The sequence below is a fragment of the Pogona vitticeps genome, chromosome 3 (genome assembly GCF_051106095.1).
Source record: "Pogona vitticeps strain Pit_001003342236 chromosome 3, PviZW2.1, whole genome shotgun sequence".
Taxonomy (NCBI): domain Eukaryota; kingdom Metazoa; phylum Chordata; class Lepidosauria; order Squamata; family Agamidae; genus Pogona; species Pogona vitticeps.
This window is the reverse complement of record NC_135785.1, coordinates 181,538,025-181,556,237: the sequence shown is the minus strand read 5'-3', so window position 1 is coordinate 181,556,237 and position 18,213 is coordinate 181,538,025. Positions and strand designations below refer to the sequence as shown.

The 18,213-nt window shown below is 38.1% G+C and overlaps 1 protein-coding gene across 5 annotated transcripts in view; it reads right to left on the bottom strand.

Moving 5' to 3' along the window:
* SHROOM2 (shroom family member 2) overlaps nucleotides 1-18,213 on the bottom strand; it is a 134,502-nt gene that overhangs the window by 51,484 nt on the left and 64,805 nt on the right. The window contains exon 1 of one of the 5 annotated variants that reach the window (XM_020786729.3): nucleotides 378-13,394. The exons of the other annotated variants lie outside the window; for them this stretch is intronic. Coding sequence (XP_020642388.3) covers nucleotides 378-478 — 101 coding nt within the window. The 5' untranslated portion in view covers nucleotides 479-13,394. Of the gene's footprint in view, nucleotides 1-377; nucleotides 13,395-18,213 lie in introns of those variants that run through there. 5 annotated transcript variants of the gene reach the window in all.

Genomic DNA, 18,213 nt, shown 5'->3' with positions numbered 1-18,213 from the left:
GCATAAGAGGAATATGGTACAGACAGTAATATCTGACATGTTTACTTAGAAGTAATGCTCACTAAGCAAAATCAGACTGACTCCCTGATAAATAAAACAAGTTAGGATTGCAGCACTGGCATTTCACAAAAGACACTGTTAACCTTTTGGGTGGGGAATGGGGTTGCAGATTTATGAGATCTTAGTAAATATGGATAGTATAAACACTCTACACAATGTATGGCGAAGCACAAAGCTACTAGTAACTACCACAACGTTCATCATGGAGAAATGAAGATGGGAAGGGATGGTTTCCAACAGATTAATTTAAAAAGCTATGGAATCTTCTACCTGGAAAAGCAAAAGGGAACTTTGTCTTTGGGAAACCAACACCATACCTCATAGAATTGCTCAAGATCTTCATAAGATAGCTCCTGGCCACATGAACATCGCTTTCAGACGGCATTTTCTGCATTACAATATCCACCATCACATTCATCTTCCTGAGCAGCCAGGCCAGCAGAGGAACACAGCAGACCAGGGATTCTCAGACTTTTCCATTAGTGAGTCCAACCACAGGTTAGAAAATAAAAATACTGATATGTGTAGGTCAATTTGCTTTTACCCCATAGTTTTGGGCAAGCACAGCAAGGGGAAGGCTAGAGAACGTGATCATGCTAGCTCATACAATAGTGTTCTCCAACTGGATGCCCTCTATATGAGACATACTACAACTCCCATCATCCTCAGGTAGCATGGGCATTGGAAAGCTATGGAAAAATTAGTGCAGCTTCAAGGCTATTAAGAACTTGAAAACCACAGGGGTGGAAAGAGAAAAGCAGAGGAGAGAGATTTGGGTTTTTACGTCTCCACTGTGGTTTTGCTAAGTGCACTATTACAGGTTAAATTGGAGAAAATTGGGTCTTTTGGGAAAGATCTACTGGATCATGCCAATAATGAATACAAGTTTTGATTACCGAAATGTAGTGTTAATTTAGTAATGTTTTCTTACGTCTCACATTTGAGGGCATTATAAACAAGCACAACACAAATTAATCTCAAATCTCTGGGTGCAAACAGAAACAGGTCTGAAAAGAAAAAGAGCAAGATATTAACAGAAATTATATTGCAAGATAGAAGCATTTTGCAACCAGAGTTGTTAGTATCACATACTGTACTATTATCTATTAAGCATAAATGACAGAATGAGAACATCTGAAACAAGAAACCGGAAAGCATCTCTAGCATTAACAGAAACACAAAGAAAGTTTTCCTTGCAGTGTTCCTAATAAAGCAAAGAGATTTCATGCATATGTCAAGCCTTTTGAAAGGAGTAAAAGCTGAAATTATTGATACTCCAAAATAAAATATTTCCATGCAGTTTTTATACTGAGCGGCACTAACTAAGCTCTATTCAGGTGTTTATATACTGAGATGAATAGAGGGAGCCCAGGACAGGTGCTCCAGCCCCACACCTTCCACTCTTAACCTGTGTTGCTAGAAAGGCTGAAAGGAGGCGATAACCAGGAATGCTGATTCCTGCCATATCAGACAAAAATGGTTACAACTTGGGCAGGTGGAGATTGGAGGGAATAAGGCTGAAGCACCTCTCTCCATCTCCTCCTACTCTTAATCGGGAAACAAATCTCTGAGTAAGGCTTAGATTAGACCTCATATTATCATATCAGCATTTTGCTACAAGAGGCAATAAGTTCATAACCTTTCCCAAGTGAAATCCACTTTGGTAGTATAAAACACAAGAGCAGTCTTCTTTTAACACAGTAAATTCACTAAATCTACTAGCTTCCCTGTGCTTTGCTTACAAACTAAAGAAATTCTGCTTTTTAAACTTCTAAAGACTTCTGGTACTTTGGAAACACACTGTCTTCTGAATTGTTCAATGTTCTTTGACTGGTATTGAAGAAAGTGTGAATGTTAAAAGTAAATGGTCAAAAGAGGGAACGTATGACCATACCCCTTTGGGAAAGTTATCCTAATAGCAATATTCAGTGGGTGGAACAGGAGGATACTGTAATCTTCCTGAAAGAGAAATGTGGTATTTAGAATCTGAATGCCTATACCGTATCGGACTACAGGACTATATGTTACATCACAGTGGTCCTGTCCTGCATAGAAAAAAATTCACCATGTGTAGAAAAACATGACCTGTTTGTTCATAGAAGTTCTTAGTCTTTGACATGCTACACTTCTGAGGCAATTTTGCAAGTCCCAGGCATAAAAGTACAGTTTGGTACAAATGAGGTGCAGATTTACTTCCCCAGCAAAAATTAAACTGGAGTCCACCTGAAATCACTGCAATGCTACTGAATTAAGAGAAAAAATATGTTCCTAAAAACCTGACATGAATTTGAGAGGGTTTTTCTTGAAGATACACAATGACAAGAACTAGGGCACCACAGGTTAGGAACAGCACTACTGTATACTGTTCAGCATCTTTTTCATGCTAAGCAAACCGTTCTAGAAGCCCACAAGCAGAAGATGAAGGCAACAGGCTTCTACTTTTGCCCACAGTGATGTTCACAGGCTTACAGTCATTATTTTTTAATCTGTCTGATTCCATTTTAAAATCATACTTTGGTTACCAGCACATGTTGTGGTAGAGAACTACAGTTTACGTATATACTGTGTGATGGCTATGTGAAGATTGCTTCATTCCTTTCTGAGATCAGTTATACACCTACATTACTTGATATTCAATCTGTGTTTAAGATTTTATTAGGCAAGCATTTCCCACAAATACATTGCAATCACCAATCTATTAACATATTTATTTTCCTTCTTAATTTTTTGTTGTTTCAATTTGTAGTATATTTCTCTATAATCCTTTACGAGGAAAAGTTTATATGGTCTATAAACAAATGCAATATGCCACAGATACGTCTTTTTAAAGTAATACCTGGGATGTTTGAAACAGACAGGTTTCCAAGAACATTATGGGGTAAATCTCATTGTTAATCCCAGCTAAACCAGACCCACAGAATAAATGAGATTTGTTAAGTCAACATTTAATTGATTCAAATAGGCTGGCCCAAACTGAGAATAACAGTTTGCTTTAGCCCTAGGCTCTTCTGTTCTTCTGTTATTCCAAAGATGTATGATTGTATTGCATATGATTAATCTTGTAATCATGTTGCCTTTCATTGTATAATTGTGTACCATTTAGTATGGTGGCATTCAAAAATCTAAACACATAAATGCAAAGGCACAGGATCTAGCTATATCATGCACTATTTTTTCCAGGGTACTTGGTCATGCCTAATTTGATATATCATGCAAGTAGATCTAAGGTGATTCAGTAACTCTACTGATGAAATTAATTTTAATGTGACAAAAGAATCAAGTGATATACTAGACATATAGCTGCCAACATGAAAGCAATATAGATTTGTGGGGTGGGATCCTCAAAACAAAAGTATTGTGGTACCTTTAGGATTAACATATTTATTTCAGTGTGAGATTTCAAGCATTACGAATCACTACTTCAGACACACAGAATAACATTTATGCCATAGATCTTTATACACAATCTAACCATTGCGGAGGTTGAGAATCAAGAATGCTGGAATACAGAAACTGAGAATATCATTAACACAGGTAAAAAACCTTCCATAGCAGTGTTAATCCTGTGAGATAAATATATTAATTCTTGCATTTCTTGAATGTGGATTGCAATCATGAAAGCTCATGCTGGAAATAAATCTGTTAGTTTTAAAGGTGCCACAGTACTTTTTGTTTTGTTTTTATGATAGATACTGAAACAAACTTATCCAGTTAACGCCTTTAAAATTAGAAAAGTACATGTTGACAAACACAGTGGAATGGAATTTGATTCTTCTTTATTCCACAATAACAGTTTTACTACTGCCTTAAGAAAAAAAAGCATTTGCATGTTGCCTACATTTAAAGTAAAATAACCCCCTCTAGCGGAGACTTTTAGCTTTATCTCTTCATCAAAGTCTCCATGTAATCAGCAGAATACAAAATAAATTTTTGCTAAAATTTGTCTTATAAATGATTTGCTTATAACATATTTTTTAAAGTATTAACTGTCCACGATGAACCATCACAGTCTGTAACAAAGACGAGCACTTTCTTCATTACCTAAGAAGAATCATCATCAGTACTGGTGCAGTACTACATGTACCAGGAATATACAAATAATTTTAAACTGAGCTAACTGTACCCAAAATAAACCAGCCAGCTGAAGCCCTGCACTTTGCGGAAGGATTGCCTTTATGGGATTCAGAGTTCCCTTAAAAATGCATCACATTACCATCATTTCAAGCAGTTAACAAGCTGTATTTCTTCCAGCAGGCATATGATTTTTTTCCAGCTATCAAGAGAAACTATAGACAAATCTGAAACCAATTACTGGGATATGTTCAAAATGTAGATTGCTCACACTTGGGCATTCATAAGCTTCTTGATCTCAAGAGTTTTTCCCATCACCAAGACTTTAGGCGATATTTCCAAATTTTTGTAATCTAGCTCAGGCCCACAGCAAATCACACATATTCTTTTTATGCCATCCTGAAATATGTCATGTTGCCTGTTCTTTTCAACTGCTACAAAGTCAAGGGGCACTGCTTACATACCTAATGGCACCCAGTTTTGATTACCAACCCTTCAATAAGCCCTACAACAAAGCCCAGTATCCTCTAGCCCTTAGTTTCGGGTGGGTGGGATCCTGACTGATAAATGGCAGTTTGTCTGACATTGGGGCTGTGCTGAGAGGTGAACTGGAGACTTCCAGATCCATCCACATGCTTTCACCCAAGTGTGGAGAACATACAGTCCACCATATTTTACATGACCAAAACTCCTATCAGACTCTGCCAGTATAGCTGATAAGAAGAGCTTCAGTCCAAAATTATCAGACCACATATTTCCAAATCCCTCTCTTAATCACAGACTGAATGAACCCTTGAAGAAAAGCTCCTGCTTTGCAGTCTTCAAAACATTCAGATGTATTCTGCCATTCATCTGAATGCAATCACATACTACTAGAACTACCATTACATATTTACAACACTGAAAAGTTCTTCACTCATTTGAAAATACAGTGGACCCTCGACTTACAGACTTTTCGAGTTACAGACTTCTTTGGTCGCAAAATTTACGTTCGACTTGCAGCCAGAGAATCGACCTACAGACCAGAAAAAAACCAAAATGGAACAAAAATGGCCGGTTAAGGCATTAATCGGTTTTCAAGGCATTGTAGGTCAATGGAGACTCAACCTATAGACTTTTTGACCTGCAGCCACCATTCCAATACGGATTAATTCCGTAAGTAGAGGGTCCACTGTAAAGATAAGGTCTGTCTGTGCAATTTTGGAGAAACCAGTGTCTGGATTTGATTTCTAGCTCTTGGTGAAGGAAAAGCCAATCAGGTTTTATCTGTTACATTCTACTCTTCTCTGCTTCTATGGTGAAGAAAAATGTGCCGTGCCAAAAGTGCTATACCAAGAGTTGTGAGAAAATTAACTGACTGCTGGGAACCACTGCAAATCTGTATGCATCCTTTCAGCCTTACAGTGGGCCAATTCAAGTCACCTTTCCTTTGTCCGCTGTAATTTGGTACACTGACAATTTTAATTTCAGAAAAGCCCTCTGAACAAAACTGTGAGTTCAGCTAATGTATCACTGTGGTTGCCCTGGAACCACTTGGTGTTTCTTTCCTTCCCTGATTAACTGAGTGGAAAAGCAAAATGCTAGCAAGCTGTTACTGGTCTCCAAGGTGTTGTGCTGGTGTTTTTAGAAAGCAATGGAGCTATAGGCTTACTGCGCAATGTCTTTATACAGTAATAAAACACCCCGACAGATGGACAGCCTATTGGATCCACTTCAGATGATGCAGAAGGGAGATTTACGGCTGCATTTAGAGGATCAAGTTTACTTTTTAACTGGGCACGACCAGGAAGTAAAGAATATTCCACCTTTTTTATGGTTAGGAAATTGATCTTCCTGTGGATTAGAGCCAACCTTTAAATAATTGAAACATGTTATGCTTCTTGAATGTTACGTTTACCAAAATATGTAGCTATATGATCCCTTTTTTCTTTTCTTTTTTTTTCTTTCTTCCCCCCCCCCCCGACTTCAGCACAAAATTAATAAAGGAAGTTGAAGCAACTTAGGGTTGATTCCCAGAAATGTGTTCTTCAGAATTATCAATTCAATAGCAACTCAAGGGTAAGCCCAACTGAGTTCAATGGTACTAACTCCCAGATATGGTACTGCAGCCTTTGACTACCATAAATCACCCTCTTTAACACAGTAGGAAATAACACATTATTTTAGCAAATAATGAGAGTATATATTGTTTTTTTTTTTAAAAAAATACTTGTATGATCTTATTTAGTATAACAAATAACATCTATTCATTATTCTTAAAATGTTTCTTTTGGAAGCTTATTTGAGAAATCTGGGGGGTATTTTTGCATTTTAAAATATATTTTGATGGTGATTAATATTATCTATCTAAACGTAGCATGTTAGTTACCAACACATTTCTATTTGGATAACAAATAAGTAAAACATTAACAATTTATGAAAAACTTCAGCATTCCAAGTGTTCTATCAGATTAAACTATTTCATCCATTTAAAGAGAGGAGTTGAAGTGGGATGTTCTCTCTCTCTCTCTTCTTTCAGAGCATTTCACAATTTAAATTTATTAATGTACATGAAATATATACATATAGTGGAACACTAAAACAAATGAACAAACAAGCATATCTCTCTTGCTTCCAACTAGGGAAATATGGTTACTAATCAGAGGTGAGTTATTTCAACACACAGAAATAAATTAGTGATGCAACCTAGAAGAAAGCTGCAGACAAAGGTCAGGTGCGGTTTGGCAAAGCTTCAAAAGCTTGTTTCATTGTTCAAAAAGAAAGGCAACTCTAGATTAGCTATGTGTGAGCAATGAAAGCAAAAGGCAGGTCTTAGGACCAGCCAAAGGTGATAGCATCTTCTCTTCTAATACTCGGTGCAATGCTGCCATGTCTTAGTTTGCATGCAAAAATGTTTTTTTTTTAAGTGTGTCAGGGTGCAATTGTTACACATGGTGGTTCACATAGTTTTATATACAGTACTTCTGTTTACACCTTGAGTATTAAAAACTTCCCAACACTTTTCCTATTTTACAAATATATTCAAAGAATAATGGGATGATTAATGACAGTGATTAAAGAGAGGCAATATATATCACATATGCTTTCCCCAAACAGGTGAAATGGTAATAATAGTGTAACTATTTCAATTTTCATGAACAAATCACCTTTATCACTTACCATAATGCTCAAAATGATTTCCCTAGGTTCTACATCAAAATGTTTTAAGTTACACTATTTCAAACAGCAGATCTTTAATTCCTGGCTTATATCACAGGGAAAAAAAGCAGCCGCCTCCTGATAGCTCTCTAGTTTACTGTCTTGTTTTAAACCCCTGGTTGTATATGAGACTCATGACACCAACGAACAATTCACCAGGAAAAGTTTCACTCCAGGCTGTCCTTTTATCAGAATAACAGGGAGACTGGCCCCCTTCAGGAGCTCTATTATTCATAACTAAATTTCATAACATACTCTTTGTTCTGTTCTTCACAGGAAGCAGCTGGAACATTACAATGAATACTCTGCATTAAGAGAATAGCAGGGATCCTAGAACACTAACTATGGGGAGTTTCTTCTGAATGCAACAGGCTTCAAACACAACACACCTCTGTGCTGCCAAAAACTGCATCAGCTCATTTGCCAATAAGATGAGTTTCTTCCTTTCCCTCCTTGCAGCCAGCCAGGGGAACCCGAATGGATATTTTCCCATAAAAACAACTTCTTTCCCACATGACCTTACATCAAAATAGTAGGGCAACTGACCTGCTTTCAGGACTCTCTTCCTTCTTTGCTTTCTCTCATTCTAAACCTGTTGATTCATGAAGATCGAGGGGGCAGGGGAAGGAAGGAAACCAGTATCAATCCAGACATTTCCCCATGTTAGGCAAAAGTCAAAAGCAAAACAGATAGCTCCCCCCCCCCAAAAAAAAGGAAAATCATCCCTTACTTAAAACAAAATCTATTTGGACTCATATTCTACAACCATATCACAATATGGGAAGCATTTACTAACTGCACATACCTGCTTATCAGAAGCTGGGTAAGTCCATCTAAGATTGCCCATCTGATTCATACATGCCACATTAGAAAGCACACCCCTCAGTGCTTTTTCAAATACCAAATCCTTTGACTAAAGACTTACACAGCAACATCTGCGCTAATCAGGGTTGCTGCCTTTGGGAATACAGTACCTTCTCGACGGAATAATCCAAAAGGGCTCGCTCTGGAGGGGAGCAGATGCAGGCAAATGAGCCTGTTGCTTAATTATATTAAAGTACTGTACACTTAGAACCAAGAGAGACCTTCAAAAGGGTTGTTATAAACTTGCAGCCTTAATCATAACGGTCACAGGGACATGGGTGCAGGAACCCTAGATTTTGCATTTCAGCAAAAAGAGTTACACTTCAGTGTGAGAGCTAAATCTCCAGTGCCTTCTAAACAAAGCCTGTCCCCTCCTGTCTAATCTGTGTGCCGCCTGTGAGCAAGCTTAACGGATATAATTAGAGACACAAAGAAGTCTTATTACTGCATAACAGAAGGGGTAGCAATGATTTTTCATTAGTCATACATACGATGCTGCTGAGTAATCCCTCCATATATGAAAGGGGGCAAGATTGTTGTCTTATTAAAATGTACATCCCAAATTGATGAATGACATCCAATCACTGTAGTCTAAAAACCAGATAACAAATACTGTATTGTAAAGAAATACTATAAGTCTTTCCTTTCTCATCCTTGTGTGTGTGTGTGTGTGTGTGTGTGTGTACACCACTGACCTAAACAGTAATAGTCTGCAATGCCATATGGGAAATTTGGATTCTTCAAGGGCTATAGCCTAATTTGTTCAGGAACAGCTGAAAGCTCAGTTGATTGCATCACAATTGCAACATGATATCTCAGGAGAACCACAAAAAAATTCTGACATGGTCTAGTAGGCCCATTAAGGTTAAACAGTTCAAAGGCTTCAGAAGCCCATTTGTTCTTGGGCTCTTCCAGTCCCTCTCTATAGATCTGTTTCTGTCTTTTGTCAGTTAGGTTCTACTGCCCAGTTACTACAGCAAGTGTGTTGTCTGTTGTTTTGGTTACAGTTGTACCTCGACTTACAAACGTCTCAACTTGCGAACATTTCAAGTTACGAACGGCTCCGTTCGAAAAATGCTGCTTCAATTTGTGAACGGAGCCTCGATTTGTGAACTAAAAAAAAACTTTCCCGCACCTTTTTTAGCCTAAATTCATCTTAGGTCAAAAGAAGAAGAAAAAATTTAAAAAATCTCCGCCTAATGGTAGAGTACGGATTAATCAGTTTTGGATTAGTTCCTATGGGAACTAATGCTTTGATTTAAGAATGGCGCCTCGACATAAGAACAAAAAACAGCAGGTACGGATTAAATGGTTTTCAGTTCATTCCTATGGAAAAGTCTGCCTCGATTTATGAACTTTTTGACGTACGAACGCCGTTCCAATACAGATTAAGTTCATAAGTCAAGGTATCACTGCATTTCTTTTCTTTTTGAAACACAGGAGCTGTGCTAACCCAGAACAGGAGAGAGGTCCAACGGACCAAGTGTACTATTGCTACAGTATCTCAAGGGTATGCCACTTGCTTTCCTGTTACATCTCCGACTCTTTTCCTTTTCCATGCTTTTACCTAGCTGGGTGCTATGAAGGGCATATAGCATGGCATGACATAAAACTACAGAGTGAGGGTGGCTAGGGCACAGCAGGGACATATTGAAAGACAGGGTTCTTGGCTGTGGACTCTGTCATGAGAACACTAAACCCTGCTCCCCGTTTTCAAACTCATCAAACACACAAACGCACACACAAAACAATTGCAATTCTACATTTATTATGATAGAATTGTAATATAAGAATCAGCACATGAGGAGGATAACCAACAAATCATCCACATTACTATACTGAATTAGTTCATATACTGTATTTTCCTTTCTCGCTTTTAAATGGAGAGTATCAAACTGTTTAATTCCAAAGAAGATCCTCCGATATACCACTCAGATACTAAAAAGTAATAAAGCAGAGTAAATATATGAGGTGCCCTTCAGATACCTCCCTTCTCTGGTGTCTCCTTTCTATTTCCTTAACAGACTGCTGCAAGGAAATGTAACATTTATCTCTACAGTGACATGCGGGCAACAGAGAGTACATTGCAGAACCAGTTTTATTTCCCAATACAGTGTGGCATGTAACTTACATCTGCTGAACCAAAATCATTTGGATCAAATAAAACCTTATCCACCAGAGGGCACCTAGAGAAAAATACTGACGGTTCATAAGGTCTTGTAAGTACAGTATTGTGAGATTTCTGACTACTGCAGATATATTACAACTGAAGGATATTTCAATAAGTAACTAAGCCGAAAATTGTCTACAACATAGCTCTGAAATAATGTTATAAGCATGGTACATAAAGCAGGATGAAGCCATTTTAATACTAAAACAGAAACATCTCTCAAAAATGGAGGGAGCGGCAAATACGAGCCACTTCAAACCAACCTTTGAAGATTTTTGGCAAATACATATACAAATTTAAGCAAACATTAATCTTAAAATAAAACAACAACAAAATTCAAGACCATTCCACTGAACCACAACTATGCCAAGAGAACTTATATACCGCCCCACAGTTCTTCAAACACTCACTGGGCGGCTTAGAAATGAATTATACAGGCTACACATTGCCCCCCCCCCCAAGCTGGGTACTCATTTTACCGACCTCGGAAGGATAGAAGGCTGAGTCAACCTTGAGCCGGCTATCTGGGATTGAACCCCGGGTCGTGAGCACAGTTTTGGCTGCAGTACAGCGGTTTAACCACTGCGCCACGAGGCTCTTGTGGAAAGGTTTCACCAGTTCCCACCTCCTGTGAGTTTCCACAGCCAAGAAGGCATTTGAATTCACGTCTCCTAAGTCTTAGTATGACATTTTATCTGCTACACAGCACTAGCTTTTGCCATATAGGTAACTTCCTCAACATTTTATAACCTTGTGGTTCAATTCACCTGTTAAACAGGAACTGAGAGAGGGGAAATCAAAGCTGGAACGACTACATAAAAAGATGCCTAAAGAGACCGAACAGAGTTCACTCATAAGTGCTTTCTTAACCGCCTCTGTTGGGGGCAAAAGGAATTGTCCTAGTGATAGAATTGTAAATATTTATATTTATTTATTGCATTTAAACCCCACCTCTGCTTGGGAAAGCTCAAGGTGATATCCATAATTGTGCATTCAATCCCCATTTTTATCTTCTCAATGTCTAACCTTCAGTTAGGGTGAGGGATACTGACTGGCTCAAGATTCTCTAAAAACGCCACAGGAGATTTGAACCTGGTCCTAAGCAAGAAAGTAACCCAACAACAACAACAACAACATTTAAAAATAAAACACTTCAGAGGGCTGATGTACTAAGTGAATCAGCAGTTTACAAAGAACATTAGCCAACCCAACCAATCCGCAGTCACTGTACTAAAAAAAATTCTTACTGTTGATTCCCAACCAATGAAGCCCAAGTTAATAATGTACAGTGGTGCCTCGCTTTACGATTGCTCCGTTTAACGACAAAACTGCATTACAACGAACTTTTTGCGATCGCTTTTGCAATCGCTTTACGATGTTTCCTATGGGGGAATTTCTCTTTGTGATGATTGGTTCCCTGCTTCGGGAACCGATTCTTCACAAAACGATGATTTTCGGACAGCTGATCGGCGGTTTCAAAATGGCCACTGGGTAATCAAAATGGCCCCTGCTGTTTTCTCGGATGGATTCCTCGGTGCCCAGGCAGCGAAAATGGCTGCCCTATGGAGGATCTTCGCTGGACGGTGAGTTTCCAGCCCATCGGAACGCATTAAACGGGTTTTAATGCATTTCTATGGGCTTTTAAATTTCGCTTTACGACATTTTCGTTCTACAGCGATTTCGCTGGAACGAATTAACGTCGTAATGCGAGGCACCACTGTACCAAGTAAGTTGTGTGAAAACAAGTCTTAGCACTCAGTGAGAAGAGACCATTGTCATAATCCATTAAAGCTAAAAAAGGGCCTGGGGGTTGTGTTATAATAGATGACCTCAATTTTGTGACCATTGCATTGAATCTCAGATACTTACTGAATCCCATTTCCTGATAATCATGACTTCTATCTGTTGGGGCTGATATCTAGCCCAAGGACCCTGGATTAGACCTTAACATAGCCCACCATCCTCTTCCCCCTCACTCACACAAACACAAATATATACTACCATTGTCTTACAACATTTTAAAAGCTTTTTCTGCTGCTAGCTATTTCCAGTCTTTCATAGTCCATGAAATGTAACATAACAGCACAGCTCATGGCTATGCAAACACTCAGCATTACTTCCTGTTCAAGAATTCTCTAAGAGGTCTTGTATCCTTTGGTTATCTATGGAACAGCCATATAATATGCAGAATAGGAAAAACACTTCTCCCACCTTTATTCCTAGAGAAAGGAATTAAACTGGAATTTATTTGTTTTTTAAACGTATTAACTGAATAATTTTGGGAAAGGAGGAAAAGACTTAATTTGCTTCAGTTATTTAAGAACAGAGCTTTTTATAAGCAAAAGAAAAATGGGTCTGGGCATTTTTCTGCTCATGCAGATTTCTTTTCATGACAAAATTCCTGATTCTCTGTTCTCTTGATAAAATCCATATCCATGTACACACACACACACACACACACACACAAACACCTGTCCTTGTAATATGGAGCCACCTGAAAATGAAAGAACAATCAAGGAACAGTAGAATTAGATTGATTTGATGTTAAGAAACTAACTTTCCCACTAATATCTGCTAGGAAAGCACGCTTAACAACATTTAATACAAGGTTAATTGAAGAAATGCAGTTTCTCGTATGATTCACACCTTATTGTTAATAAAATTATAAATCTCTCGACCATACAATCAGTACAATATGTCATAATTGTGTATTTCTCATTAAGATGAAACAGTTCCACTTATTACCACTCTTCTTTGCATTTCATAGTTGAAGCATGCACCTTTTGCACTGAACTGGCTAAGCAATGCAGCTTTTTCTATTGTATTTACTTGCTTTCCCTTGCAGGGATGTGCATACAAACAAGCCACAGTACAACAATCAACTGCAATGGCAGAAACAGGAAAGGGCAGAAATGACACTCCATCTCTACAGAACATGCAGGGCAACCAGCTCCATCTTTAATCCTAGCCAAAATCGATAGTGACAGTTTTCCTGAAATCTCTTTCTGGCTCTAGAATATCTTAGGGTCCCCATGTAAAAAGCTGATTAAAAAGGAATTTAATATAAAAGATAAATGGTGCCCAGGGTGGTGTAGTGGATATAGTGATGGACTAGGATTCAGGAGGTCTGGGTTTGAATCCCTCCTAGCAATGGAAACTCAGTGGGGGAGTTGAACTCATAAAGCCACTCCTTAAATATCTTACTTTTGAAAGCCTTAAAAGTCAGTTCTATCTTGACAGCACAAATATAAAAGAAGTGATATGCATTTATTTGCCATAAAACTACTGTGAAATTAAAAAAGACACCAGCATCTAGGGGTGATGAGACGTCATTCATGTACTGTATTTTTCGCACCATAAGATGCACTTTTTCCCCACAAAACAGGGGGGTGGAAAGTCTGTGCGTCTTATGGAGCGAAGAAAACAGATTATATTTTCCTGTTTTCTTCTCCTAAAAAATTGGTGCATCTTATGGAAAGGTGCATCTTATGGAGCGAAAAATACGGTAATTTACTGTCCACTGAATTAGGCTCCAGTACAATAAAACATATAGAGCAAAGTAGCTGTTTTGTGGATGAATACAGACAACAAATTACTCAGATTTTATTGGCTTAAATTCTATTTCTTCTAGTATAATGTCAGACAAATAACACAGAGCACCCACTTCAAATATGTCAAGAGACACCAAAAGGAGGGTGGGAATAATTTACATTATTGAATAGGCTATCGGTTTCTTGCATGAAAATATAGGTTAGATTTTCTTCAGGGCCATTAACAGAGAAATAATGTTTATGTCCTAACATACATATAAACATAAAAATCAGTGTTGTATTGATGTGTAGACACGTACACGTGCACAAACACACATGAACACAGCCATCTAATTAAAATGTAAACCTCTGCTGCTTGCAATATATACTTGTTTCTCAAACACATTGCCATTCCATTAGCATCTAAATGAAATGGGAAAAGGAAGTTCAGCACCACACGAAATGTTCACTTCAAACATGTATGCACATATTTCACCCAAAGTCAACAGGTCTCCCAAGGTGCATGAATGCAAGCATTTCAGGGGACTTTGAAAGGGCAGGACATCTGGCTGTTCCATCCCGGAGTGCAAAAGAGTGCACTGATCTCAGATTCACATCTCTCTCTCTGTTAAAATACTTAACACTAAGGATCTTAGAACAAACATTATTTACACCTATTGACATCCTATCATGACTGACCACCACAACAGAGAGAAGTACTGTGGAACTTTGGGGAATTATTTTCTACAATGCTGTCAACAGTTAAGGCAAAAACACCAGCCAAGTAACAACGCAAGTGTTGTGCATCCGCTTCGGCCTTTGGTCTGAAGTTTGCAATCCTGACGACTGGTTTTTAAATGGTTAGCCTCAGCCTGATTTACTTTCGTCTTCAATCTGGCTTCCTCCTTCCACTTATTAAATGTTTCATCAGAGCTGTGTGGGTGTGCACCTATGTGTGTTTGAGAATGCATGTATATTATGGGGTGGGAGGGGCTACTCTGAATCACATGCTGCCACAAACCACAGTATTAGAAACATCATCACCATTTATTTATTTATATTGGGCTCTACACCGGAGTGCATTCCAATAAAATCAATAATGTACAAATATATTTATCTAATATATTTATGTGCAGCTGTACAGCTAAAGACTGGCACTTTTTCTGGAGCATAACTGCAACTTTTGAATTTCTTTTATAGTTAGATGTGTGTGGCTTGTGATGTGTTCTGGTGTTGCTGCTCTATTCTGTTTTGTGGGAACTGAGGAAATAAGATAGCTGGGAGAAGAGTCTCCTTTTAATCGGAGGACAGTTCACTGTAGCATTTAGATGGGGCGTGGTGGGGTACAGTACTAAAAGTAACATTTTCTGTTACTTGGTAGAAGCAAAGCAGGCAAAATTCAAAGAAACAAAACAAAACAAAAACATGTGGCACCTTAAAGACTATTATATTTTAATGCACGCTTTCGTGGACATGTCCACTTCGTCAGACATACTATGGAAACAGAATGAAATGTTGAATGAAATATGAGTTCCACAAGTAGAACATTCTAAATATTCATTGGCTTTTGGGTATATGGTACATCTATATACAGTAATGTATGGCCTATGTTTTTGAGGGTACTGTTATAAACATTCCTCCAGGGGACAGAAAACGGACACTAGGCCTGAGCAAAGACGGTGGGGAGAGAAAGGGGGGCTGGAAGACTGGGGATCCAGTTAAAACTCAAGAGGGCGGGGAAAGCAGTAAAGCCGAGAGTCATTGTATTGTAGGTCAAATTAACTAAAATAATATTAAGGTCTTCGAACTATTAGTGTAATGAATTTTTTAAAAAGTAAGCAATCAGTTCCTCTGCCTTGATAGTATTTGGTGCTTTTTGCATATAAAGCATGTGCTTCGTTACTTCTACTGCACAATTCTTCCTACACAGAGAGACTGAAGGAATATGTTATGGAGAAGGCTATGGCATCAATCCCACCACAAGCAGCCTTGTGTTCACCAGGCACCTACCTGGTGGGTTCACTGCTCGGTTGCAAGGTAGTCACACACCTCTTAGCTGCATTCACTTTTGATCCAAAGTCAGAGTAACCTGGGAGTTTCAGAGGGAGCTTTTATCATGGCAGCATCCTTCCTCATTTACTTCAATCCTCTACTTGTAATCTTCCCTTGCTTTTCCACCATTTACTGTATTTCACTCTTTTTCTTTCGTTCTTACCTCAGAAAATGATTTAAGAAACGAAGGAACAGCAGCAATATGCCTTCTAACTGTTATATAATAAAAGTGGTTTTTTCTCCTGAAATTGCTAATAATGGTAGCAGGAGGCAGTTATTAATCTGGAGCAATCTGGGGTGAATATCAAGTGATTCATGCTGTATGCATACCAGGAAAAGGTAAGCCATGTAGCGTGAGAAAGGCAGACTATGTTTGCATGGGAAGGAAGAAGTATCTGTGTTTTAGCTTTTGAAAAAAATAATAATAAAAGGCAGAGAAACTGAATAGACAGGGAAAGATTGTATATAATACTGTATGTTTCAAAATCTGTACTAATGTATATGGCTGTGTTGACCATGATTTGAATTCATCAGTCATGGATTAATATTTCTAATACAGGTGATTTTTTTTACAGAATATCTTCTAAATGTTTAATTTTTAATATGCTGATAGTGCATGTGCTACCCATGTGAGTTAACGGGTAGTTATGACTTAACCTACTTAAGCTGCAGTACAAAACTCTATTCCTTTGTGCCTGCTACACAAAAGGAGTCTGCACTGTGTTAGGTTACTTTATGTGGAAATAAACGATTGAACACAGTCCTAGATCTGCTTTCCATTATCTAATTTCAAACAGAAAAGCAGAAGAAGAGCAGGAGAGACTGTTCATGATTTAAAAGGCAGCACTTCTTCTAAATGTGACTCAAAAAAATAAAAACTGCAAGATAGGGTTGACAGTGCTCTTAACTTGAAAGAGAAAACAGTAGGATTGTATCACAAACCCAAACTATGTTAGGAAAAGTGCTGGATATTTTCCCTTAATACATTTTTGATCTCGTTAGAAGTGCTGCCAGACATCTTGGATAAAGAAGAGTGTAAATCTTTCCTGTGCCATTATTCCGAATTATCTATTAGATGAATAAATGGTAATTATTACAGACCCAGGCCATGTATTCTCTCACCACTAAATATCATGTTGTTTCATCTGTTAAAATTCAACAGACAATATTCAATGTTTGTCATGGACACAGGAGTTTTACAAGTCAAGCCTGCATAATACCTTGGAGAAAAAGTGTTACTGAATTCAGTAAAACATATTCCCTATGTAAGTGGATATAGGATTGTATCTTTAGACTGACTTTTGCCTATGCTATCAAGTCTTATGAAAGCTTGCATTAAACAGATTTGTTATTTTTCAAAGTGCCACAAAATTTAGCCCTCCCTTTTCTTTTATCCCCTTTAATTTTGTCAACATGCCAGCACAGACCTACAAGGCAACATCTTTAGATTTTAAAGTTAGCACCAGTGATTCTTTGTTATTATGTACCAACAAGTCAATTTTTACCTATAGCAACATTATGAAAAGTTGATAGTGTTTTTTTTTGTTTTTTTTTTGTTTTTTTTTTGCTTCTAGGGAGAGTTCAGGCTTGATTGGATTTAGAACCCACTTATTTGACTTTCACAGTATCCATAAAACCACATTTCAAATGAATCTCCTTTTTCCCCGTCAGCTCTCTTCATTGCCCAGCCTCCACAATACTATAATACTGATGATCACAGCCTTGGTCCAACAACATTCCCTTACATGTAAGGAACTTTTAAAGTTCCTTCCTAACGTCTAGTTTTGGCTGAAGTTTAGACTATCTAGGTAAAAAATTGCATCTTGTTATTGCGGGCACTCTAAATATTAAAGGCTAACAACTTGAAGGGTGTCTTTTTCTATGATTTATCAATACCGGAAAGCAACAGGTTGAGGTAGAACAGAGACAACATGGCCTGTGTTGCACCTTCTGCCTAGCTGAGATTTATTTCTGCCTTGTGCAGTCTTTTCTACCTTATGGTCCTGGCTAAGACTGAGGCATGGTACAGGCGTATGACATGGAAAGCATGTCACAGGATGATGTTTTTCCTCACAACTTTTCTCTTCTTTATATGGTTTGATTTATCTATAGTGTAATGCTACCCTTTGTAGCCCTGCGCAAGCTGAAGAGTTCCAAATTGCCTCCAAAATGTTAAACCACTTCTGAGTATCCTATAACCATGGAAAGGGATGGAAAAGGTTGAGGTAAATCCAAATTGACTTGGTGGTGCATCATCATTGCTATACT